The sequence below is a fragment of the Equus przewalskii genome, chromosome 14, assembly GCF_037783145.1.
Source record: "Equus przewalskii isolate Varuska chromosome 14, EquPr2, whole genome shotgun sequence".
Lineage (NCBI taxonomy): Eukaryota > Metazoa > Chordata > Mammalia > Perissodactyla > Equidae > Equus > Equus przewalskii.
The window spans coordinates 39,380,048-39,407,734 of NC_091844.1; the positions used below are offsets into that span (position 1 = coordinate 39,380,048).

Here is a 27,687-nt window from a genome sequence, read left to right on the forward strand (position 1 = left end):
TTGAAGAGACTTTCCTTTCTCAATTGTATGTTCTTGGCTCCTTTTTGGAAAATTAACTGTCCATAGATGTGTGGTTTTATTTCTGGGCTTTAAGTTCTAATCCACTGATATGTGTGTGTGCGTGTTTTTGTGCCAGTACCATGCTGTTTAGATTACTATAGCTTTGTAGTATATTTTGAGGTCAGGGATTGTGATGCCTTCAACTTTGTTCTTTTTTCTCAGGATTGCTTTCGCTGTTTGGGGTCTTTTGTTGTTTCATGTAAATTTTAGGATTCTTTGTTCTCTTTCTGTGAAGAATGTCCTTGGGATTCTGACTGGGATTGGATTGAATCTGTAGATTGGTTTGGGTGATGTGGACATTTTAACTATGTTTATTCTTCCAATCCATAAGCATGAAATATCTTTCCATTTCTTTATGTCTTCTTCAGTTTCTTTTAGTAATGTCTTATACCTTTCAGTGTCTAGGTCTTTCACCTCCTTGGTTAAATTTATTCCTAGATATTTTATTCTTTTTGTTGCAAATGTAAATGGGCTTGTTTCTTGAGTTCTTTCCCTGCTAGTTTGTTCCTAGTGTGTAGAAATGCAACCGATTTTTGTAAGTTGATTTTGTACCCTTCAGCTTTGCTGTAGTTGTTATTTCTAATAGCTTTCTGGTGGATTCTTTAGGGTTTTCTACATGTAGAATCATCTCATCCACAAACAGTGAGAGTATTACTTCTTCCTTTCCAATCTGGATACCTTTTATTTTGTTTTCTTGCCTAATTGCTCTCGCCAAAACCTCCGGTACTATGTTGAATAGGAGTGGTGAGAGTGGGCACCATTTTCTTGTTCCTGTTTTCAGAGGGATGGCTTTCCGTTTTTCACTGTTAAGTATGATATTGGCTGTGGGTTTGTCATATATAGCCTTTATTATGTTGAGATACTGTCCTTTTATGCCCATTTTATGGAGAGTTTTTATCATAAATGGATGTTGGATCTTGTCAAATGCTTTCTCTGCGTCTATTGAGATATTGAGATGATCATGTGATATGTGTGTGTGTGTGTGTGTGAGGAAGATTGGCACTGAGCTTACATCTGTTGCCTAGAGGAAGATTGTCCCTGAGGTAACATCTGTGCCAGTCTTCCTCTATTTTGTATTTGGGATGCTGCCACAGCATGGCTGAATGAGTGGGTCCACACCCAGCATTTGAACCTGCTACCCTTGGGCTGCTGAAGCGCAGTGCATGACCTTAACCACAGCGCCACAGGGCCAGCCCCAATCGTCTAATTTTTATTCCTCATTTTGTTAATGTGGTTTATATCATATTGATTGATTTGCAGATTTTGAACCATCCCTGCATTCTTGTTATAAATCCCATCTGATCATGGTGTGTGATCCTTTTAATGTATTGCTGTATTCAATTTGCTAATATTTTGTTGACTTTTGCATTTGTGTTCATTAGTGACATTGGCTTGTAATTTTCCTTCTTTGTGTTGTCCTTGTCTGGTTTTTGTATCAGGGTAATGTTGCCTTCATAGAATGAGTTAGGAAGTGTTCTGTCTTCTTCAACTTTTTGGAATAGTTTGGAAAGGATGGGTATTAAATGTTCTTTGAATGTTTGGTAGAATTCTCCAGAGAAGCCACGTGGTCCTGGAATTCTGTGTTCTTTTGGGAAACTTTTGATTACTATTTCAATTTTTTTACTTGTGATTGGTCTATTCAGATTCTCTATTTCTTCTTGGTTCAGATTGGAGAGGTTGTGTGAGTCCAGGAATTTATCCATTTCTTCTAGGTTGTCCAATTTATTGACATATTTTTTCATATTATTTTCTTTCAATCCTTTGTATTTATGTGGTATCCGTTGTAATATCTCTCTTTTAATTTGATTCATTTGAGCCTTCTCTCTTTTTTTCTTAGTCTGGCTAAGGGTTTGTCAATTTTGTTTTATCTTTTCAAAGAACCAGGTTTTAGTTTCTTTGACCCGTTTTGTTGTTTTTCAGTGTCTATTTCATTCATTTGTGCTCTAATTTTTATTTCCCTCCTTCTGCTTACTTTGGGCTTTGTTTGTGTTCTTTTTCTTGTTCTGTTAGGTGTAGTTTAAGATTACTTATTTTATGTTTTTCTTGCTTGTTGAGATAGGCTTGTATTGGTATAATCTTCCCTCTTAGTACTGCTTTTGCTGCATCCCGTAAGAGTTGGTATGTTGTGTTTTCATTTTTTTTGATTTCTTGATTGATCCCATTGTTGTTCAGTAGCATGTTGTTTAGTCTCCCCGTATTTGTTACTTTCCTAGCTTTTTCTTTGTAGTTGATTTCTAGTTTCATAGCATTATGGTTGGGAAAGATGCTTGATATGATTTCAGTCATCTTAAATTTATTGAGGCTTGCCTTGTTTCCCAATATATGGTCTGTCTTTGAGAATGTTCCATGTGTACTTGAGAAGAATGTGTATTCTGCTGTTTTGGGATGGAATGTTTTCTATATATTCAAAGTCAATCTGGTCTGTTATTTCATTTAAGGCTAATATTTCCTTGTTGCCTTTCTGTCTGGATGATCTATCCATTGATGTAAGTGTGGTGTTGAGGTCCCCGACTATTATTGTGTTGCTGTCAATTTCTTCCTTTAGGTCTGTTAATAGTTGCTTTATGTACTTTGGTGCTCTTGTGTTAGGTGCATGTATATTGGTAAGTGTTATGTCATCTCGGTGGAATGTCCCTTCTGTCATTATATACTGCCCCTCTTTGTCTTTGTATTTTTTTATCTTGATGTCTACTTTGATACTAGTATGGCAAAGCTTCCTTCTTTTTTTTTTTTTTTTTTTTAAAGATTTTACTTTTCCTTTTTCTTCCCAAAGCCCCCAGTACATAGTTGTGTATTCTTTTAGTTCTGGCTCCTTCTAGTTGTGGCATGTGGGATGCTGCCTCAGCATGGCTTGACAAGTGGTGCCATGTCTGCATCCAGAATCCAAACCAGTGAAATCCTGGGCCACCGAAGCAGAGCACATGAACTTAACCACTCACCCACGGGGCCAGCCCCAAAGCTTCCTTTCTTTTGCTTGCCATTTGCTTGCAGTATTGTCTTCCATCCCTTCACTCCGAGCCTTTGTTTTTGGAGCTGAGATGTGTTTGCTGGAGGCAACACGTTGTTTGTTCTTGTTTTTTAATCCCTCCAGCCGCTCTGTGTCTTTTGATTGGAGAATTCAGTCCATTTATTTTTGAGTGGTTATTGATGTATGAGAGCTTAATACTGCCGTTTTATCTCTTGTCTTCCTGTTGTTCTATATTTCCATTGTTTCTTTCCCTTGTATTTCTGATTGCCATTTCAGTTTGATGGTTTTCTGTGATGGTTTTCTCTTTATGATTTGTGCCTTTGCTCTCATTTTTTGTTTATTGATTACCATGCAGTTTGTATAAAAGATCTCATAGATGAGTTCCATCCCTTTTCCTCTTCCCTTTATGAATTATTGTTGTCAACAATTATTCTTTTTTGTGTTGTGTTTGTGACTAAATTGAAGTATTTTTAATTTGTTTGATGCTTCCCATTATCTTTTATATTATAATTGTGTTTACCAGCCTATTCTGTTATAAAGCAACAATTTTCTGACTCTGTCTATTTTTCTTCTTGCTCAAGGTTTTTTGATGGGAGGGGGCTCCTTTGAACCTTTCTTGTAAGGCGGGCTTAGTGGTGATGAACTCCGTCAGCTTTTTATCTGGGAAAGTTTTTATTTCTCTGTCTTATCTGAAGGGTAGTTTCACTGGCTGGAGTATTCTTGGCTGAAAGTCTTTGTCTTTCAGTATTTTGAACGTATCATTCAGTTCTCTCCTAGCCTCTGAGATTTCTGTTGAGAAATCCTCTGAAAGCTTGATATAGGGGTTCCTTTGTTGGTTATTTTCTTCTGCTTTGCTGCCCTTAATATTTTTTCTTGCTCAGTGATTTTTGCCAGTTTTAATATTATATGCCTTTCAGAAGGTCATTTTGCATTGATGTAATTAGCAGTTTTATTAGCTTCATGTATTTGTAAGTCCAGTTTCTTTCCCAGGTTTGGGAACTTTTCAGCTGTTATTTCTTTGAACAAGCTTTCTACTCCTTTCTCCCTCTGGAATACCTATGATGTCTATGTTGCTTTTCCTAATTGAATCACATATTTCTCGAAGAGTTCCTTCATTTTTTAAAAATCTTCTGTTTCCTCTTCCACTTGAAGCATTTCTCTGTTTCTATCCTTTGATCCACTAATTCTCTCCTATATAAGGTCAGCTGTATTTTTTATGGTTTCTAGGTTCTTTTTTATCACCTTAATTGTGTTCTTCAGCTCTGGAATTTGTTTTCTTTTTAGAACTTCAAGTTCTTTGGTGAAGTATTTCTTCTGCTCCTTAATTTTATTCCTACTTTCCTTGAACTGTCTTTCTGTTTTCTTGTGACTTGTTGAGTTTCTTTATGACAACTATTTTGAATTCTCTGTCATTTAGATTGTAAATTTCTGTGAGTTCAGGATTGGTTTCTGGAGACTTGTCATTTTACTTGTGCTCTGAAGTTTTACTATAGTTTTTCATGGTGTTTGAACTAATCCTTTGCTGGCACATTTGTGGTAGTATCAGATGTGATCAGATTGTGGATTCCACCTGCCACCACGGAGTGTTGGGGGCAGCCAGATCTGTGTTTTCTGATCCCACCCTGTCTGCTGCAAGTTGTACTGATAGGGCTGCTTGGCATTTGTGTGTTCTGACCACAGTTGCTTGGCAGGTCATGCACATACATGCAGGCAGGACCGCTGTGCTTGGCAGGAAGGGTACTTCCTTTTGTGCGTTGGCTGGCTCTGCACTGTTGGGCGATTCAGCTGAGGTGTTGCGCATGCTAGGTGGGGCTCCTTTGAGGGTGCTGAGCTGCTCCCATTCAGTGGTGATCATTCCCATGGGTAGGGCTACTGCGGCACAGTGAGTCCCAGGGACTGGGCTGTTACTATGAAAGTGTTTGCATGCAGGCTGGGCTGCCCCCGCCTCTTCTTAGAAGTCATACCACCTGCTGTATGGGGACCCACTACCTGGATAGCTGCTGCTGGGGAGGGAGAGGGGGTCCATTCACCTAGTTCCACTGCTTCCCAGGGATCCAGCCCACCCACTTTCAGATGTATAGCTGTGTGGATCTCTCAGGCATTCTATTGTGCTACGTAGGGAACCCTCTTCTGGTTAATGAATGTCTGTCTTGTTGTAATTTAGAGGGGGGAGACAAAGGGAAGAACTTAATCCACCATGATGCTGACATCATCTCCCTGCATTGTTTACTTAACGTATAATTAGTATGTTTCAATTAAATGGTCGTGTTAAAGTGCATAGTGTAGTTGATAAGAAGTCACCTTGTCATAGATGACTTCCTCCAGTGTTATTTTATTACTTTTATTTTGCCTTTTGTTTCAAAATTAGGTTGTGTATATTTACCTTGATAGGGAACACATAGAAGAGATTTCAGGGGCGAACCCTGTTGGCCGAGTGGTTAAGTTTGTGTGCTCCGCTTTGGTGGCCCAGGGTTTTGCCAGTTCGGATCCTGGGCATGGACATGGCACTGCTCATCAGGCCACGCTCAGGTGGCATCTCACATGCCACAACTAGAAGCACCCACAACTAAAATAGAGAACTATGTACTGGGGGGATTTGGGGAGAAAAAGAAAAAAAAAAGAGTTTATATGATTTACACCTGAAAAATATAAAACTCCATGTTTTTGAATAGAGAAACCTTCATTTTTTTATAGGTGTTTTATGTATTGAATGCAAGTAAGCTATCTCAGCTTTTTACTTTCAGAACCCTCCAGTTGGCAATTACTGGCTTAGTTATATTTGTTTCTGAATCTTAATTTAGCAGTTAGCAGCTTTTTGGTTATGAAAGACATTTATTTTATATGACATTGTAATATTTAGTAGTCATCATATCTTTGTAAATATTATACTTTCCCTTATATTGACATAATTTTGTCAGATAACAAAGGAGACTTTCTATGTCATGGTTTATTATTATGTAGACCTTTATTATAAGTGAATTTCTGTTGTGTACTTTAGTAAAAGGAACATGTTATGTAAAATACTTGATAACCATTTAATATAAGAAACATAATATACTTAATATAGTTTGATTTTCTCTCCTAATTGTAATTTATTATTTTATTTATGTTTGTCTACATTTTAATTTACTATTTTTTTTAATATTAATGATATGTACCTAAAGTTAATTGGAATCCTCTTTATACTTGGATTCCAGAAACTGTACTTTTTGTGGGCTTCTCTCTGATGGTCGGAAGATTAAGTTTGTGGTTTGTTTGGATAAGATAAATTTCTACTTAAGTAGCATTTTTTCCCCCATAGTTTTATTTACTGTCATTTGTGATATTTGGTAATTAATACTTTACCAACATACTAAAAAACATACCTTCTTAGCTCTTAAAACTAGATAAATTTTTTGGTATCATGTTTGTTATGTAATACGATTACTTTTCACTCTTGTCTCTACCTTTGTTTTCTAGTTGAAACATTGTAGTCGATATATACATGATTTATTTCCTTCACTCATCAAGAATTTGGACCCAGTACCACTTAGACATCTTCTTAATCTGGTCTCAGCTCTTGAGCCAAGTGTTCATACTGAGCAGGTAATACATGCAAAGCATAATCATGGTTTTATTTTGTAATGTGAAAATTTATTTGTGATTCAGCTAATTTAAATTGTAGTTTATTACTGTTGGCATTTTAGTTAGGCAAAAGGATATTAAATTTGTTAACCGTTTTGCCTAAACCCTCTAATTTCAAACTCTCTCTCTTTTTTTTCTTAAGACATTGTACTTGGCATCGATGTTAATTAAAGCGTTATGGAATAATGCACTAGCAGCCAAGGCTCAGCTATCTAAACAGAGTTCTTTTGCATCGTTATTAAATACTAATCTTCCCATTGGAAATAAGAAAGGTTAGTAAAGTGTAAGATATTTTTTGGAGTAAGTTGTCCAGATTTTATAACTGAAGTTTGGAGTAAGTCGTTTCTGCTAAGTAGTTTTAGGTCAATCTTAATTTCAAACTAAATTTGAGATGGGACTTATAGTGTTTGTGAAAGTATTAATAAATTGGAACTAGCTCATTTATTGAGTTTACCTTTCAAATATAGAACAGTAATAAAGTTTCAGTAGTTACTGGATTTTCTCTCATTAATGTTTTTCCCTTAAAAAAGAAAAAAACCCCAAACTATTTCATAAAAGCTGTGGAACTTTTGGTTAGAAAACAAACAACATTTTAGAAATAATTTTGAGAACAGAACATAACAATACAGTTCTCTTTCTGTGTTTTCTACTTCCAAGGTTTCTGTCATTTCAGGTGTTTTTATGTCTGCTTCTGCATGTATAGCTTTGCACAGTTTTATCAACTTTACCCCTGATTTTTGTCTCTAGACATCTTATACTGTTTTCTTAGGCCTTTCTGTGTAGGCACCCACAATTACTATTGCATGTGCTGGGGACTTATGTTATTGCAGGTTTCTCTACCTGTTTTTTGTTGATTATCTAAGAAGAACAACTGATGTACTGTTCCGAAGAAGATCAGTCACTTAGAATATTTCCTTTCTGTTTTTTCCTTTTCCTTCAGAGGAAGAAGAGCTCAGAAGAGCAGCTCCATCACCTTGTAAGTTGTCTTAGAACTCATGGCAAGATGACTTGTAGTTTTATTTTGATGATCATCTAGAGTCAATTGATTTTATATTATTTGTATCAGAGTCATAAAGTTCAGTTTGAGCAGGAAATGTAACCCTTAACTGGTTATCCCCTTTACATTTCTTGTTTAAACCATTAGTATCTTGGCTTTTAATTGAAATCATGTGTATTCTCTTCAGAAATAATTGGCAAGTGTTAACATTTTCAGATTATATTTTTGGCTACTTATCATAAAGCTTCGGTAAATCAGTGAGTCAAAGGATTATGTCATTCTGATACATCCATGTTAATGCAAATTAGATGAAAACCAAAAAATCTGTTTTGTATAGGGTCACCTGCAGCTAGTCCTCAAAGCAGTGATAACAGTGATACCCATCAGAGTGGAGGCAGCGACATTGAAATGGATGAGCAACTTATTAATAGAACCAAACATGTGCAACAGCGACTTTCAGACACAGAGGTATGAAAACAGTCCCCTCCCCCCCCAAAACAGTTTTTGCATTTTTAGGTTTCTGCCATGTTTATCCTTTGAACTGGGAATATAATCCCAGTTCAGGCCTCTCTTCTATTTTAGGTAGTATTATTGAGGTTGTTTACTTTTCTTTCAGTTTTTTAATTCACTTTTGTGTTGATCAAAGGAATAAGTCATGGCTGTGGCAGGCTTTTAAAAAGTACAGTGTGTTAATTATTTTTTTTCTTACTAGTTTAAATAGTTATTTAAATCTATTTGTTTCTAAATACAGGAGTCCATGCAGGGAAGTTCTGACGAAACTGCCAACAGTGCTGAAGATGGAAGCAGTGGTCCTGGTAGCAGTAGTGGGCATAGTGATGGATCTAGCAATGAGGTGAATTCTAGCCATGCAAGCCAGTCAGCTGGGAGCCCTGGCAGTGAGGTACAGTCAGAAGACATTGCAGATATTGAAGCCCTTAAAGAAGAAGACGAAGATGACGATCATGGTCATAATCCTCCTAAAAGCAGCTGTGGTACAGATCTTCGGAACAGAAAGTTAGAAAGTCAAGCAGGCATTTGCTTAGGGGATTCCCAAGGCCCATCAGAAAGAAGTGGGACAAGCAATGGAACAGGAAAGGACCTGGTTTTTAACACTGAGTCATTGCCGTCAGTAGATAATCGAATACGGATGCTAGATGCCTGTTCACACTCTGAAGACCCAGAAAATGATATTTCAGGGGAAATGAATGCTGCTCATATAGCACAAGCATCTCAGGAATCTTGTATTACACGCACTGGGGACTTTCTTGGGGAGACTATTGGGAATGAATTATTTAATTGTCGGCAGTTTATTGGTCCACAGCATCGTCACCACCACCATCACCACCATCACCATCATGATGGGTAAGTCTGCTTAAAAATAAACAGCATATGGGGCTGGCCTGGTGTGTAATGGTTAAGTTCACGAGTTCCGCTTCAGCAGCCCAGGGTTCGCAGGTTTGGATCTTGGGTGTAGACCTAGCACCACTCGTCAAGCCACACTGTGGTGGCATCCCACATAAAATACAGGAAGATTGGCACAGATGTTAATAATAATCTCCCTCAAGCAAAAAGAGGAAGCATTGGCAAGAGATGTTAGCTCAGAGCCAATCTTCCTCACCAGAAAATAATAAATAAATAAACAGCTTATATTTCCTTTAGGGGAGTAATTATAGCCTGTATTTATTTAATTCCAGTGTGTTGTAGATACATGTCCAGTAGGAATATAGTGTAAACTATAAATGCATACCACAAATATGTAGTTTTTAATTTTCTAGTGGGCACATTTAAAAAGCAAAATGAAACAGGTGAGATTAATTTTCATTACAAATTTTATTTAAAGTGGTAATATCTCAAATATCATCTCCACATGTAATTGATATAAAAAGATATTTCTTTTTTGCATAGTAAGTGTTCAATATTCTGTGTGTATTTTACACTTACAGTACATTTCAATTTAAACTAGCTGCTTTTTACATGTGCAGTGGCCACATGTGGCTAGTGGCCTACATATTGGACAGCAGACATCTAGATCTTCACTTCCTTATAATAATTGCCTAAAAGCAGATATAAGATTGCTTGTAGAAAATTCCATTCAAGTGTGATCACAAAAAGGGAAATTTTATGCACATCCTAATTTTAGGGTATTAGTAGGAATGAAGCCTCATCATAAAACTTTTTGATTATCTCTGAAGTATTCCTATGGTATTTAACAGTAAGTGATTCTGAAACTTAATAATGTTTTGATATTGAGCAAGGTACTTAATTTTTCTTTCCATTTTCTCATATATCAAATAAGAACAGTAGTACCTATCTCATGGGTTTATTCTGAGCATTTCATGGGCTAATATGATTGGCACATAATAGTTCAGTAAGTGTTAGCTGCTGTTAATTATTACTGTCATTATAAGTAGTAATATTTTAGTTGATGGTGAGATATGAATATGTGGTTTATCAGGATGAGTTTTCTTAGAGTTGGCAACTTGCCAGTCCTTTCAGAATTTAATATGGTTGTTTGGGAGAACTGCATATCCATGCATTTTGCTACTTTATTTCCTTTTTTTCATTTTACTCTTCTCACTAACCCATATGAATTTAAGGTAATGTTTCTCAGCTTTGGCAATACTGACATTGTGGGCCAGATAATTCTGTGTTTTGAATTTGCAACTATGTGGATGCTTCCCTGTGCATTGTAGGATGTTTAGCAGCATCCCTAGTCTGTATCCCTAGATGCCAGCAGCATCTCCCAAGTTGTGATAACCAAAAGTGTCTCTACACATTGCTGGATCTCCCCAAAAGAGGGGGCCAAAATCACCTCTGATTTAGAGCCACTGGTTTACGGTGTGACATGATAAGTGTGCACATTCCAAGTTCTCCATAGAGCAGCTCATATTGAATACAAAGCTATTAGTTCATAAAACTGAGGTGAAATGTATTCAGTTTGGCACATTGCAGATCTCCTTTACTCTTCACATCCACACCAACCCCCTACCCTGTAAGACTTAATGATTTAATTTTTTATGTTAGCCCTTTCCATATTCTCTGTGTATGGTAGTACTTATGAGTATCTAAATTAATCCTGAACTTTTTTCTTTGTATTATTTTTTATTGTCTTTACATTCTTTTTTTCTTTTCTTTTCTTTTTTTTTTTTCTTTTTGAGGAAGATTAGCCCTGAGCTAACTACTGCCAGTCCTCCTCTTTTTGCTGAGGAAGACTGGCCCTGAGCTAACATCCGTGCCCATCTTCCTCTACTTTATATGTGGGACGCCTACCACAGCATGGCATGCCAAGCGGTGCCGTGTCCACACCCAGGATCCGAACTGGCGAACCCTGGGCCACTGAGAAGTGGAACGTGCACACTTAACCGCTGCGCCACCAGGCCAGCCCCTGTCTTTACATTTTTAGAGCACCCAATATAGTACATTTTAGAAGTGAGTGCTTAACAAGTGTTTATTGAGTTAAAAGTTTCCCAATTAATTTTAACTGCATCTAGATTGCAGCCTTAAATTCAAGTGTTTTCGTAGTAGCTACCTCGTTTGATCATGAGGTTATATGAATAAATGTAAACAAATTTTAAGGTTTCACGTTGTGATTTGACTTTGTATGGTAATTATGTAACAGTAAGTTTACTGATCTTCCCTAAAATTATTCTCTTTTAATTATTTTAGTGAAGTGTGTTGATGGGCTGAAGAATATGTGGGTATATTATGTAGTTTTGACATTGTGGGCTTTTTAGTTTTTGTAAAGTTCTTGATATTTAATATTGTTAAAAAACAATTGTAGGAGCTGGCCCTGTGGCATAGTGGTTAAGTCTGGCATGCTCTGCTTTGGCAGCCTGGGTTCTTGGTTTTGGATTTCAGGTGCAGACCTACACAGCATCAACCATGCTGTGGCAGCAACCCACATACAAAATAGAGGAAGACTGCCACAGCTGTTAGCTCAGGGAGAATGTTCCTCGGCAAAAAAAAAAAAAACCCCAAAAATGTAGCTTTGTTCTTCAGTGTATTGTAACTTGTGCCAGATGTTTTTGAGAGAGATTTTTGTGATTCACAAAGTGTGTTTAAATGTGTAATTACTAACTTTCTGCTCTTCTCTGTGTTACAGGCACATGGTCGATGATATGCTAAGTGCAGATGATGTCAGTTGCAGTAGCTCCCAGGTCAGTGCAAAATCAGAAAAAAACATGGCTGATTTTGATGGTGAAGAATCTGGTTGTGAAGAGGAGCTAGTTCAGATTAATTCACATGCAGAGCTAACATCTCATCTCCAACAACATCTTCCCAATTTAGCATCTATTTACCATGAACATCTTAGTCAAGGTAAGGTTCTGTAGTAAGTAAAAGATCTTACTTTCTTTAAAACAGGAATAATCTATATTACATTATTAAAAGGAATCTACAGTTATGATACTTAAATGTTTTTGCCAAATAACTTTCATATGGTAGTTTTCTTTCTAAGGGAATGAAATTATGAATACTCCATCATAAAGATAAAGACTGTAGTTCCATCAAGAAATATTTAGTTAGGAAAGGAAATATATAATAATAATACATATAAAAGTTATAGCTTTGTATTTTAGAGAAATCTTAGGACCTAAAAGTAGGAGATTACGCAGGATACATATTGTATGATTCCATTTATATAAAATGGCTAGGATAGCCAAATTTGTAGAGATAGAAAGTCAATTAGTGGTTGTCTGTGGCTAGGGAGGATTGAGGAGACATACGTGACTGCTAAATGGCAGTTGGAGTGATGAAAACATTAAAAATATGGTGGTTCTAATCACTCTAAATCAATCTAAAAAAAGTAATAGGACATGACCACACTTGGGAGAATGCAGGTCAGAGGAGGTTAAAGAGTTGTAGAAGAAAAAGGAAGAATTGGAGGAAAATTAAGAGGGGAAAACAATTTAAAGTTGGCAATTTAAAGGTTTATATTCAAATTCTTGCTTGGTTAGGTGCCATCAGCACCTTCTAGCCTAGGAAATGGGTTTTTGGATGCCAGTGCATTACAAACTAAGTAAATCTGATGGATTAGATTTATGTTAAAAGGCCATGGTCAGACTTGGAGACACGACTTGTGGACCTTGGCAACAACTTAGTGATTTCAAAACTTTGTTGTACATAATCTAGATAAAGTTACCTTGACTTTTTTATTGTTGTGTTATTTCAGTTGCTTGGAAGTGAATAGGTTAAGATTGAGATCAGTTGAATTTGATACCGTATTTATTAAATTTTCACCATTCTTCTGTTCTTATCCCACTTTGCTTTTATTCAGTATTGTATGTATTTTTTTACTATATAAAGTTAGAAATTGAGCAAAATTATTAAATGTATTAATGCTCTTCAAATCTACCTTTTATTGCTATGTATTTAATGCTATAAAGAACTCTTTCAACACCGTAAGACAGACAATCCAATTTAAAAATGAGCAGAAGATTTTTTAATGCATAAAAAGATATAGAAATGGTCAATAAATACATGAAAAGATGCTCAGTACCTCTAGTCATCTGGGAAATGAAAATAAAACCATGGTGCGATACTGTACACCTACTAGAATGGGTAAAATTAAGGACTAGTGATATCAAATGACTCTATGAATGTAGAGCAACTAGAACTCTCATACCTTGCTGTCGAGGAGTATAAAATAGTACAGCCCCTTTGGAGAAGTGTTTTATCAGTTTCTTATAAAATTAAACGTGTACCAACCATATGACCCAGCAATTCCTGTTCTAGGTTTACATAAGAGAACTGAAAACGTGTCCACAAAAAGATTTGTACATGAATGTTCATACCTGCTTCATTCTTAAGAACCTCAACTGGAAATTAACTGGTAGATAAACAAATTGTGGTGTATTCACATAGTGGAATACTACTCATCAACAAAAAGGAAAGAACTGATACATGTAACACCACAGATGAATATAAAAAAAATCATTCTAAGCAAATGAACCTAGAAAGAATATACATACTTATATCATTTATATGAATGTCTAGAATATTAAAAAATAATTTATAATGGTTTAAATCCACTCAAGGATTACCAAAGGTTTGGTGGTGGGGATTGATTATAAAGGATCACAAGGGAACTTTTTGGTGTGATATAAATGTTCTGTGTCTTGATTATGTATTATGTTATATTTTAATAAGATTAATTTTAAAGAGTAAATACAGAAACATCCCATCTCCCCCCGCAAAAACCCCCAAAACACAAGCCACAGACGGGGAGAAGTATTTGCAAATCATGTCTAATAAAGGGCTTGTATCCAGAATATATAAAAACTTTCACAACTCAGTAGTAAGACAACTTAATTTAAAAGTGGGAAATGATTTATATCACCAAGCAAGGTACACCAATGGCTAATAAGCACATGAAAAGGTGCTCAGCATTATTAGTCATTAGGGAAACGCAAATTAAAAATCACTGTGAGATTCTACTGCATACCTATTAGAATGGCTAAAATGAAAAAGAGTAACCATACTGATGTGTTGTGGAGGATGTGGAGGAATAGGAATTGATACTCTGATATACTGCTGGTGGGGATTTAAGATGGGACAGCTACTTTGGAAAATAGTGTGGCAGTTTCTTCAAATGTTAAACATGCATTTACCTTATGACCCAACAATTCACTAAGTATTTACTCGAGAAAGGAAAGCATATATCCATATAAAGACTTGTCAGAGAAGTTTTTATGGCAGCATTATTCATATTAGCCCCAAACTGGAAACTATCCAAATGTCCATTAACTGGTGAATGTATAAACAAAATGGAGTATTTCCACATAATGGAATATTATTCTGTAATTAAAAGGAACACTATTGTTATGTGCTTCAACATGAATGAACCTCAAAAACTATTTTGCTAAGTAAACAAACTCAGACGTAAGACTATACATATTGTGTGATTCCAGTTACATGAAATTTCTAGAAAAGGTAATTTATGGGGATGGAAAAACAGACTAGGACTGGGGAATGTGTCAGGGGATAATTGTAATTAGGTATGAGGGAATGTTTTAGGTTGGTAAAATTTTTCTACAACTGTATCGTGATGGTTGCACAATTCTCACTTTAATGAAATCAATGTATGTGTACAATTCAATAGGAAAATTTCATGGTAATGCTGTTAAAAAAGACAAGCATTTTTCCGTAATATTACGGAACTAGTGGGAATTTATTTAGCCTGGCACTCAGAAAGTCTGAATTATTATAATAGAACCTTTGAACTTAATTGAATGTTTTGGGTAAATCATCTCTAATAAAAAAAAAATTTTAATGTAGGGATATAAAACACTATGCAGAAGGTCATTTAGAGGAATGTTCCTTGGCTGTAGAGTTATTTCAAATAAATTGTCTTCTTTATGCTTAATTTGGATTTCAGGTATTTATATACAGTTCTTTTGACAAGTGAAAAATATTAAATGGTCATACTTATTACAATAGTGATGAGACTATGAAAAGAAAACTCTTTATTTCACTTTAGTCTTGTCAAACTGTAAACAATACTATTCTTTGCTGTTTATAAAGCAACTATTGTGTTAATCTTTTATTGTTTTTATTCTGTGATGTAAGAAGAGATTTATTGTTATAATTTACTTTGGATTTGTTAACATTGCGAATGCTGTAGTTCACTTCACAATTTCACTCAACTGCGTTCCTCTATAGTGTGTTATATTTTGCCCCTGTAGGACCTGCAGTTCATAAACATCAATTCAACAGTAATGCTGTGACAGACATTAATTTGGATAACGTTTGCAAGAAAGGAAACACTTTGTTGTGGGATATAGTCCAAGATGATGATGCAGTAAGTTATTTAATAGAGCCAAAAGACTACAAAATCATAGTAAGATGCAATCAGGACAAACAGTAACTTTATATATATTTTTTGTAGGTTAATCTTTCTGAAGGATTGATAAATGAGGCAGAGAAGCTTCTCTGTTCCTTAGTATGTTGGTTTACGGATAGACAGATTCGAATGAGATTCATTGAAGGTTGCCTTGAAAATTTAGGAAATAACAGGTAAATAAGAATTTTAAAATTATTTATGCAGTAGTCAAAGTTCATTTTGTGTATTGTTATTGACTAGGTGTGGTGGATTCATAGCATTTAATGCACCGTTATCAACGTATTTTTTTAGTAATTGTGGTTTTCATTTTAAGTTTAAAGACTTTTCTCTCACAGGGTTCATATTTTATCACTCAGTCTTGCTTTTTTCAGCACTCTTGATTAGATCTCCAAAAGAAACAAAGGAATAATAATGTATTCTCTTCTTGACTCTGGGAGCATAGTGGTGATTACTCTGTTTTTGTATTATAGTTAAATGTTTTTGAACTGTGTCATATTATATGTAAAAGAAGCTAAATAAGATAGCGAAGTTAAACTTAACCTGAAATATAAACATTTTGATAATGACATTGTTCTTCCATCTGGATGAATCTTTTATGTCTTCTGTAGTGCATAAAGAATTAGATTGGTGTTTTTTCTCTAGTTTGAATTCTGCCATGTATTTATATCCTTCTTATTGGGGCTCAAGTGATTACTTACAAGTTTCTTGATTTTCACTTCTGTTCCATTGGTACAATTTCAGATTTCCCTTGTCTTATATTGCTTTGGTGATATTCCTTCATTCTCTGCTGTACTGAATTCAGTTACTAATACAATATAGTATGTTATATTATGTGTTTTCAGCTTACCTTTGCCCAGGCCTGATTTAAAATCTAATTTTATCAAATATTTAAGTGCTTCAAAATATTTTTTTTACCTACTTAGAAAAAGTATGTACGATATTTTATTTTCTACATTTGGTTTTTAAAGGGCTATCATTTGAACGATTACAGTAGAAAAATTGCTTGTTCGTGTATGTATAAGAAACCACTAACAGACCTTTGTTAGTGGATCAGTTGCCTCTTTTCCCATAGGTTTAAAAGAAATGCTTTTAATGGCTGGATGGTATTTCATCATTTACAAAGGTATTACAGCAGTTAATTTTGAAATGTTAATTGTCTATTAAAAGTCTTTGTGAAACCACTGAACAGTTTTCTTAAAGCTATTGTATCAATTTATATTTCCCATATGTGGATCTGCATATCCTACGATCTAGTAATTCCACTGCTAAGTATGTGCCTTAAGGAAATACATCCAGATGGTCACCAAAAGACACATTCAAGAATGTTCATAGCAGCACTATTCAAAATAATTAAATATTCTTTGTGTAGTTATCCAAATACCAAAAAAGAGTAGAAAGGAAAATTAAATTGTGAACTGTTTGTTGATTGAAATAGTATAGAGCAATAACAGTGAATGAATTGAAACTGCACAGAACAGTGTGGATGAATCTCATGAACATAACGTTGAGTGAAAGAACCCAGATATAAGAGAATATATCTATTATTCTATTTATATAGAGTTTAAAAACAGGAGAACTGTTGTATTTAATTGTCACGATAATGGTTACTCTTGGGTTGTTAGTGACTGGAAGGGGGCACAATGAAAGTTTCTGGTATGCTGGTAATGAATTATTTCTAGATATGGGTGCTGGTTGCATAGGTATGTTCACCTCCTAATATTTTGAACTGTCACTTAGATTTATACGTTTTTGTATGTGATACTTCAATAAGAAAAAAATTGTGAAAGATGAAATATGTAACCTGTAAGAGTCCTGTTTTCAAATATTAGATAGTGATATGGGCATAGACTCACAGGCCCATCTGTTAAAAAGATTGCAGGCAATATGTGAGACTGTAAGATGGTTATTTCTAGAAGGTTGAGTTATCTTTTTTCTTTATGCTGTTTTCCAATTTTTCAAAAGTGAGCATATATTTCTTTTATAAGTAGGGGAACTTAAAAGAGACGAAAGGAAAAATCGGTGTGTAAAATGGAAAATTGTCACTCTGGTTTTTTCATTGTTTTAAGTTGCCCAACCCCAAATGACTTGAAGATGAAGCATTTTTCATTTATTTGAGGCAATTCCTGTATCTTAACCATAGTTACTTAATGGTGTATTGAACCTAGCCATGTATATATAACATAACTATTATGTTGAGGTTAATTTTGCCCTCAAACTTCATTCTTCAGAGGGCTGCTGTATAATGCTAGTCTTCCTGTGAATGACATTAGTCATGTGTGTTAGTACTTAGAGCATAGTGACATTTTCAGCCTGTGAAATATGCAACCCATCCAATGTATACCAGCTGAACTTACTGAAGTTGTTGTGCAAATTGAAAAAAAAAATTAGTTTTGAACACATTTTTAAAATCATTAGTCTGGGTTTCTTGATAAGAGTGATCTCCGCCCGTGTCCCCCCTCCCGCCCCCCAGTGTCACTGTCAGGAGATATTTTTGGTTGTCACAATAATGACAAGGATTGGAGGTGTTACTACAGGTCAGGGATGCTTCTAAACATCCCTCAATGAAGAGGACAGCTCCCTACAATAAAGAATTATCTGGCCCAAAATGTCAGTAATGACACCAGAGTTTGAGAAATCCTGTTTTGCATGTAAGAATGCTTTCTCCAAACCTACCCCCCTGAGTTTACCATCACAGTAAGAAAGGAATGTTGCACAAGAGCGCTTATATTAATAGGAAAGCTCTTCCTTATGTTGAGACAAATGAGCCACTGCAACCTTAACTCATTTATCATTTTCCTGACATTTGACAAAAAAACAGAGGTTTACTTCTTGATGATGTCTTACATACTTGAGGTTTTATGTTTCCTTATTTTCTCTATGCAACTTTTTCATTTTCTTTGCAGTTTCTCACTTGCCATGTCAGTATTTTTTGTTTGTTTTTGCTTTTCTATGGCCATATTCCAATTCATTTTATAAAATAAACTTAGCTTTTTTTGAGCACTGTTTTGTGCTCCTTACTTCTCAGGAAGCATGGAGATTTGAAAAAGAAAATTAAAGTCTTGCATAAATTGCCCATAATTTTACCATTTATACGGATGACTGTAAATACTTTTTAAAAATGCTTGCGTATTCTCTCTTTGTGATATGCAGTGTGTGCTTTGTGCATGTTTAGCTTTAGGCAGATTGTTTTATAAGGCACATGTAATGTTTCGGCATTGTAGAAAGTTTAGAGTTACACATAAAAACACATGGTAGACTGGTTTGCAGAATGTTGTTGTAAAGTGAGAGCATGAGGCAGACAGTAGCTCCCACAATGAAAAGTCCATTACTTTTCACCTTGATTGATGTTTGTTACCAAGGATGAGTGAGATAAGACTGCTGTCCAGTGAGTAGGTGGAAGTAGGGGTCGGGTTATAATCAGCCCTTTTGGTATTTTATGTTTACTAGAAGGCAGGTCCACGTCCTGTGCCTAGGCACCCCCTGAAATTCTGTGGCCTCCTAAGAAGTGAATTTAGACGACTCCTGGGAACCTGTCCAGTGTGCTGTTTTGTGCCATTCTTGATCCTCTGTAGATGCTTAAATCCATGTGTTCAGATTTTTTGCCTTTGTATACAAAAGATTTTTTGAGTATAATGGTCACATGTATCAGGGATCCTGTTTGCATAAATAATGGTTCATATCATTAAGAAATGGATGCTACCATATACTTTATTTGTTTTGTTTTTCCTCAGTAAATACTGTATTATATACAGCATTTCATGTCAACTTTTGGTATATACTCTAATTTATAATGACGTTTTGTAGAACACATCAGTCTTCTTAAAATGTGGAGTCCACGATTAGGAAAAGAATTTCCAAATGTGACTTTGTGAAGACCACCAGTAAATGTGTCCATTCTACCAAGGCAACATAAAGTTACATTGGTAATTCTAATAGAAACATCACACTATTCCCTAGTAATAAGCTTCTGGTTACAACAAAAACTCTTAGAATCAAGCAAAGAACTAGGGCAGTTTACTGTAATAGCATTTTCCTTGAGTCTAAAATTAGTATCTTGTTATTCTGGATCATTGAACCTTTTATCCAAACACATTGTTGCCTAGGATTATGTGTTTTGGTATTTGAAATTTTCACTCTTGGAAGAATTTGTGAAATGTAAGTTTGAATATATAACAATCTTTTTTAATATTGATTTTTGTTAAGGTGTATCAGCAATCAAAACTTGGGGCAAAAAAGTTGATAAATCAGTGTGACACCTCGTAGGTGTTATAGGTGAAATACTGCAGCATAATTTCAGTTGGAACAAGTTGATAGGTTGGATCTTGTGAAGTTTCCTTTACCATTGAAGTATAAATTATTGTCACCAAGGAAATAAATTATCTTCCCCATTTTGTATATATGTTATTAATTTCAGTCTGTAAGCAATACTTTGTATCATTTTTCCTTTTAAATTTATCAGTTTAAATAAAATGTTCTGGTGTTTTGAGATCACTTTGAATCTGGATTTGGTCATTTCTTATAAAGTATTCTTAAATTTATAGCACTTAAAATGTGTGTCTTCTGTGTTCTTTGAACTTTTTTAAGAAGAAAAATTTGGAGTTTTTCTGATAATCTTAGGAAAAACTTTTAAAAAATATTTTAGTCATTAAGATGTAATCATTCCTTGAAAATTTAGTGTTTATATTATAAATTGTGGAGAAAAGCATTCTCCTTAGTGTAGGAGTAGAGGCAAGATGAGTCCCATTTGTACATTCTTATTTTTGGTTCCTCTTTTAGATGAATCCACACCATTATTTGTTCAATTCAGCCAGTATTCACTTAATGTCTGGCTTCCTATTCTGTAATGTCAAGCATCAGATGCTTGCTTCTACATTACATTTTATAAAATGGAAAACATGTTTATTGCAGAAAATCTGGGAAGTAAATTTAAACAATTTAGACTCAACACCAGTGACTGCAAAAGTGATAATATTTTCAGGAAATATACAACTATTGCCCACTATAAGACTTGACATAGTTTCTTCTTAATGGAAATAAGATATAGTATCTCTTTCTAGTCTTTGTTTCTTTATATTTTAGAACCATTGTTGAAATCACACTAGGCAAACAATTTTGAAATTTGCTTTTGTGAAATTTGCTTTTTTAGATGAAATTTTTCTATATTCTTTTTTCTTTGTGATGTCTCTTACTGATTTCATGCTTGTAAAGCCCTAGATCAAGTTAATATATATCTATTTGTTCAAGTTAATATTTATTCTAGTTTTTTTAAAAAGATTGGCACCTGAGCTAACAACTGTTGCCAGTCTTTTCTTTTTTTCCTGCTGTTTCTCCCCAAATGCCCCCCCCCCCCCGCCAGTATATAGTTGTATATTTTAGTTGTGGGTCCTTCTAGTTGTGGCAAGTGGGATACCGCCTCAACATGGCCTAATGAGTGGTGCCATGTCCACGCCCAGGATCTGAACTGGCAAAACCCTGGGCTGCCGAAGTGCAGCACGCGAACTTAACCACTCCGCCACAGGGCCAGCCCCTCATTCTGGTTTTTTATGTCTTAATTTTTAGGAAAAACTCCACTAATGTTTCGAAATTTTGACAAAGGATTTTAGATAAAGAATCTAAAATTGATTCCCCCTGATCCTCCATGATCCATTTTCCGAAGCACCGTTACTGTGCAGCTTGTTAAAAAATATTTAAAATTTTAATATTTAAAAGTATATTTGAAAAATTTAGATGTTTTTGAATATTTAAAGTATGTTTACTTTGCACTCACTGGATATCAGGCCCTTAATGTCTCTATTACTTCACTGTATACTGCTTAGTCTATGCTAATGTGGTTTTGATCCTTTAGGATTCTACTAACATGCTGGATTTTTTGTCATCTGGTAGTAGATTTTTCTGTCCTCATCCTTCATGATTGTTAGATAGCATTTTACACTGTTGATTTTTCTCCTTCCTTGAAAATCTTGCCTTTAAGTTCTTTGCTGGTTCATTATTTAGTCAAATACATATTTAGCGTGTACCATATGCAGGGATTTTTAATGAATAAGACAGTTTTTGCTCCCATCGAGCACATTCTACTGGTAGACACGTTAAATAAAGGAATATTTGTTAAGTGATGATGAATGAAGAGAAATTGGGAGGGAATCAAAAGGAATAGAGAGAGGTTACTGGGGCAGTGGAAGGGTGTTATTTAATATAGAGTTGTCAGGGTCATCCTTTCTGTTGACAGTTGAGGAAACCTAAATGAAGTTGAGGGAAGGAGTTCTGCAGATATATAGGTAAAGAGCATCCAAGTAGAGGCATAGCAAAGGCCCTGAGGCAGGAAAGTGCTCGTGTGTGTTGAAGGGATAGCAAAGAGGAAGATTGGAAGGAAATTAAGTTAGACTGATAGGAGGAATGGGGACAGGTCACACAGGGCTTTGTAGTCCAAATTAAGTACTTTGGGTTTTGTTCAGAAACAAGTTGTTTTCTAATTTTTCCTACTCAGTATTCACCACTGTTTCCCTCCCACTCAGGAGTACAACCCTGTGTTCTGATATTCCTGGTGCTCTTCTCAAAAAGAGTAAGCAGTTTGGAGAGACTTACCTGTATACCATACTTGTGGGTAGAGCACCAACTTTCCTCTTTTTAAAAATTCTCTTATGAAGCAATATTGGCTCCTGAGTTTAAAAAAAGACATTGAGTAACTCATTAGAATTTGTCTTGCTTCTTTCGAGGCTCATGCAGCCAACCTCCTTGCCTTCTAAGACTTGAGTTATTTGTATGTCAGTACCTTCCCTATACCCGTTCTTTTCAGAAGATAGGCATACTCAGATCTGGTTGAAGTTTTAGAGTGATTTCCTGTCCCTTTTTTGCTCCTTCATACTTGAGGTGTATATGTGGTGAGCTTCCATTATTAACATGGCTCATAATGCAATGATTCTCAACTTGGGTGCAGATCATTAATATTAAGTGAGAATTAGGGAGAAAGTGATAATTTGTGTAGTTTGAAAAAAGCTCTCTACATTATTGCTGCTCAGAATGTAGTCCACAAACCAGCACTTTTTCATTTGTGTCCTTGTTAGAAATGCAAAATTGCTGAACCTACCTCAGACCTACCTAACCATAATTTGCATTTTAACAGAATTCCCCCAGGTGAATCAAGTGCAGGTTAAACTTTGAGAAGGCCTGGTCTAGATAATTTACCTAAGCTGCTGCTCCTTATTTTCCTTGGTTAAATCCTCAGAAGCACCCATAACTTATTAAAGAACACTTTTATGAAAAAAATTTACCTTTAAATGCTCTTCACTTGCTTTTATACTCAGATATTTATAATGTATTTTACTTTAAAAGTCTTGGGTTGGAATTTCAGATCTTAGATTTCTTGCCTCAATGAATAAAATAAATTTATACTTTAGAAAAAAAATTTTAATGTTTGCATAAGAAATATAATTGTAAAGTTCATTAAATCCTTTTATTTAAGATTTTAAATCTGAATTTCTATAAAAAGCTAGAATTACTGATAGTTATTGAATAAAATAATTTTAACTACTCTTTGTTTTTGCTCTTTCAGATCAGTAGTAATTTCACTTCGTCTTCTTCCAAAACTGTTTGGTACTTTTCAGCAGTTTGGGAGCAGTTATGACACACATTGGATTACAATGTAAGTAAATGAAAGAAACAAAAGTATTCATTTTAGAGAGATTTTTTCCTTCAAACCATAGTTATCAAGCAAAGTTTTGAATAACTTACTAGCTTTTATTCTGCACCAAGAAAATTTGAGTTTCATGTGTTTCAGATGTTTTCTAGATTTCTCAGAGTGCTATCTCTGCTGCTTAGCCCCATGGGGATTATATCCCCATCACCAGGAAAATCTGACTTTTGTATTCTTTGTAGTTTCAGAAAAATATCGTAGAAATTAATGCTCTAAGTTTCAGGTAAAGATTTTTAGTATATCTGGCCATAGCAAAGCTTCATCTCCTGATGAAGATCCACAGTAAAATAAACATTCTAGGATGCCTTTAATATTTTTCCGTTACTAGTAATTGGTTCTAGACATTACGTTAAGGGTAATCTTGACTCCATCTATTACTCCTTTACCTTTATAGAGAATTTATGATTAATGAATGTTAGAGTTCTTTCAAGGTTACTAGTTTTATGTGAAATTGATTCAATTTTTGGTAATATTCTAGAGAAAACTGGCTATCACCATCATTTCCTTAAGCTCTAAGAATGTGTTATGTGCTTTATTCAAAAAACTTTTGGAGTGATTCCAGAGACATTTAAATTTTAGGAAATATTAGACCTGTTGAAGGATTCATTTGTGAGGTCACACAGGATGGCTTTTTACCTAATTCCTTCTCAAATCTAAAATTAAATGATGAGAGCACTTGTTTGTTTTCACCATTGAAAAAATTCTTGGAAGTCTGTACTATGGTTCTAAGTAGGATGAAGTTAGTTATCCTGAGTTATAGCCCTTGCTGTTTATTGCTCTTTTAAAGAGGATCTGTTTAACCCGAACCTCTATTATCTTTTTAAAAGCATGTTAGAAAGTCTCTCTTTTTGGTTAATGTTACAGTGTGACTCTAGTGACAGTTCCATTTGTGAGTGCAAGAAAGGTCCCTGAGATTCTAAACAGGGGGGTAGGGGAAAGCATTTAGCATCCTTTAAGTATAAATAGAGTTAATCTTATTTCCTTGACTCTTCTCATGATTTTTAAATTGCTGAATTGCAAAATTCTAATGTTTTAAAGGGATTCACCTGTTGCTAACTTGGGCAAGTTGGTGACATTCTGTAGCCATTTGAGTTAAGGAGTAACTAACTTATTATAGAAGTGGCAAACTGAATATTCAGTTACTTATCAAGTACTTGAACCTAAGTATATTGAGTTGAAACTCTTTTATTTCCGTAAATTTGATGTAAATAAGATCAGTTAGTTGCAGTTCACATGGTTTCCAACATGAGACTGGTATCCTAAATCTCATCAAGAGGATCACTTAGAAGAACTCTGAGCTCCTATGGTTAGTTGGCATCAATAATAAAAAACTTCCACGTATTGTGAATCTATTATGTGCAGCAGCACTCAACAAGTCAACATTTGGTACATATTATCTCTTAAACTCTTATGGCCCATATTTTAAAATTGGAAATTGTTATCCCTGATCCTCTTGGTAAGTCTTCAGATAACCAGTAAACAGACTTCAAGAGGTTAGGTTACTTGCCCAAAGCCTTGCAGCAAGTGTATTGGAACTGGTTTCAAGCTTAAGTCTTACTGAACATTTTCTTTCTACCACTTGCTCTTCATTAAGTGATTGGCGAGGCGAGAGTAACTTATTTTGGAAAGAGGGCTATAGCAAAAACATGATGTAAGTTACATTAGACGTTTTGGGATTTTAATACATCTGTACATTATAGCAGATGATTTGCTAGAAAGTCTTGTATGAAATAGATTGTTAGGAAAATTTATGGACTCTAGGATCTCTGATTGTATTTATCACTTTTTTATTCTAGTGTTTCTAGGTTATTTTGGAACTTAATACTTGAATGTTTTTTTGATTTAAAAACTTGTTAAAAACAAATTATAAGGACCCACAACTAAAGTATACAACTCTGTACCAGGGAGCTTTGGGGAGAAAAAGGAAAAATAAAAAAATAAAAAACCCACAAATTATTGACAGTAAAAAAAGAAAAACTGATTGATTCAGTAAGTTTATACTGTATGTGTTCTATGTGCCAGGCACTCTGCTCAGTTCTGCTAAATAATTACCAAGGCACACAGTCCATTCCTATATGGACTGTATCATACTATTTTTGGTATTAACTTATATTAGTCATTTATAATTAGCATTCTGCCAGACATTTTATCCCCTGCACAGGGATAAACTTGAGATCAAAAAACAGTGGTTCTTTAAATTCATAAAAATTAAGGTCGATTGCTTTATATCTTTTCACAATTCAAATATAAATAGAGCTTGTAAGTTTTGATAATTGAAAGATTTTGCATTTGAAGATTTTTTTTAGATATACAGTTTTTTCCTTCCTAGAATGGATTTATTCTCTTACTCATGCCTTTAAAATTATTTCTTCTTTCAATTGGGTCAGGTGGGCAGAAAAAGAACTGAACATGATGAAGCTTTTCTTTGATAATTTGGTATACTATATTCAAGCTGTAAGAGAAGGAAGACAAAAACATGCACTGTAAGTATCCTTTAACTAGCTTAGTTATGTTTAAGTGTTGATTGTCTTTCCTCCAAGATAATTTTCCAGTGTTCCTACTCTTTTTCTTTCAATGGTGATAAATATAATGAAAATTTTAGTTGTAAAAATTTTAAGAGATAGAAAGACTCTTTTTAAGTTGAAGAATTTTACAAGGTTATTTTTATAATTCTTTAGCTTAGAGAAATGTAGGTTATATAACTTTCAGGGGCTGGTTAGCCTTCACTGTTGAGTTCTGTTCAAAGTCATCGTTTTCAGGGATCAAAAGTATATATTTTTTCAGAAATCATCAATATCCTTGTCTTCTTTCTTTCTTTTTTTTTTTTGAGGAAGATCAGCCCTGAGCTAACATCTACTGCCAATCCTCCTCTTTTTGCTGAGGAAGACTGGCCGTGAGCTAACATCCATGCCCATCTTCCTCTACTGTATATGTGGGACACCTCCCACAGCCTGGCTTTGCAAGCAGTGCCATGTCCGCACCCAGGATCTGAACCGGCGAATCCCGGGCTGCCAAAGCAGAACATGCACACTTAACTGCTGCACCACCAGGCCCGCCCCCTTGCCTTCTTATTAGGCCATTGATTCTAAAATTTTTAAATATTCGAAACAAATAGATTTAACATATAGTTAATTTAAAACCTTTTCCTTTATTATTATAATTGGATTCTAGTATTAGAAAGTTTAGAATACATATGGAAAATTTAAAAACTGTGATGATGTAACTGGTTAATATTTCATCATCGAAAATATTTTAAAAATTAGCAAGTGACTTTGGATAAGAATTGGTAGAAATTGGTTAGTGGTATAGCTGTGTTTAAAGCTTCTTATAGGGAGATACCTGCATAGAAGGAAACATGTAAAATTCAGAAGTTTTCTGCTTGTGAGTTAATAATTTGTGGGCTCTATGGCTGAGTTGAGGAAACCAGATCATTGTCAGTATCAGCATGTCAGTGAATAAGAGAAGTAGCCACAGCGATTATTGTGAAAATACCCACATAGCAAACTTCCACATAGGTGGAAATTGAGTAGACTGTAGGAGTGTTCAGAGAAGCAATAGACCTTTAGGCATGTTTATTCACCTTCAAAAAAAATGAATTCGCTCATTTTTCCCCAAAAGTCAGTTCTTTCTCCAGATTTTACTATGTCCTTCAGAGTACACCCATCCTCCCAGTCACCTAAAACTTGGTGACTTGGAGCCTTTTTTATATTTTTTATTTCCAAACATGAATAATAATGATGGTGATGATTAAAAACAGCCAGTGTTCATTGATACTATGTGCCAGATACCATTTAAGTATTAGGTATTAGCTTGAAGATACACAACAACCCATTTGAGGTAGGCAGTCTCATTTTAGAAATGAGAACGTTTAAGCTATGAGCTGATAAATAACTTGCCTAAAATCACACGTTTTATAAATAGTGGAGCCAGGGTTTCTATAATTCATTTTATAAACACACATTTTATAAACAGTGGAGCAGTCTCTTTTCTGTAATTCATATTCTTGAGTGCTGCATTATACCGTTGACAATCTCTAGTTATCTCAGTGCTACAATATATCCCATGTCTTTCCGCAAGTTGACATTCTTACCAACACTATTCCAGTCCTTTTAACCAACCTCTCTCTATCTTCTTGCCTCACTCTCCCCCATGCTCGTTAATTCCTTATCCTTATTAAATTAGGAAGGCAATATGGTATTGGTGGAAAACACATGGGCTTGAGAATTATACAGACCTGCGTTTAGATTATGAATCTATTGTATTGACCTTATTTAAATTATTTACCTCTCTATTAAATCCAAATTATTTGCCTCATAAGTTTTTTTAAGAATTAAATGAAGTAATTTATTAAGTCGCACCTGGCACATAGTAGATTATCTATAAATTGTACTTACCTGGGTAAAACACACTGTGATACGAAACAAACAAGAAGCTCACCCCTTACGCCATTTAGATTCTTCACTGTATAAAAAATAAATTCTAGTTTCTTCAACCTAGTATTATGTGTC

The 27,687-nt window shown here is 34.9% G+C and overlaps 1 protein-coding gene across 8 annotated transcripts in view; it reads left to right on the forward strand.

Moving 5' to 3' along the window:
* Positions 1-27,687, forward strand: part of USP34 (ubiquitin specific peptidase 34) — a 253,192-nt gene that overhangs the window by 97,522 nt on the left and 127,983 nt on the right. For all 8 annotated transcript variants that reach the window (XM_070572601.1, XM_070572605.1, XM_070572606.1 and 5 more), the window contains 10 exons: positions 6,488-6,613; positions 6,795-6,924; positions 7,593-7,628; positions 7,987-8,117; positions 8,401-9,011; positions 11,752-11,966; positions 15,332-15,447; positions 15,535-15,662; positions 23,039-23,128; positions 25,567-25,662. In XM_070572601.1, coding sequence (XP_070428702.1) covers positions 6,488-6,613; positions 6,795-6,924; positions 7,593-7,628; positions 7,987-8,117; positions 8,401-9,011; positions 11,752-11,966; positions 15,332-15,447; positions 15,535-15,662; positions 23,039-23,128; positions 25,567-25,662 — 1,679 coding nt within the window. The remainder of the gene's footprint in view (positions 1-6,487; positions 6,614-6,794; positions 6,925-7,592; positions 7,629-7,986; positions 8,118-8,400; positions 9,012-11,751; positions 11,967-15,331; positions 15,448-15,534; positions 15,663-23,038; positions 23,129-25,566; positions 25,663-27,687) is intronic.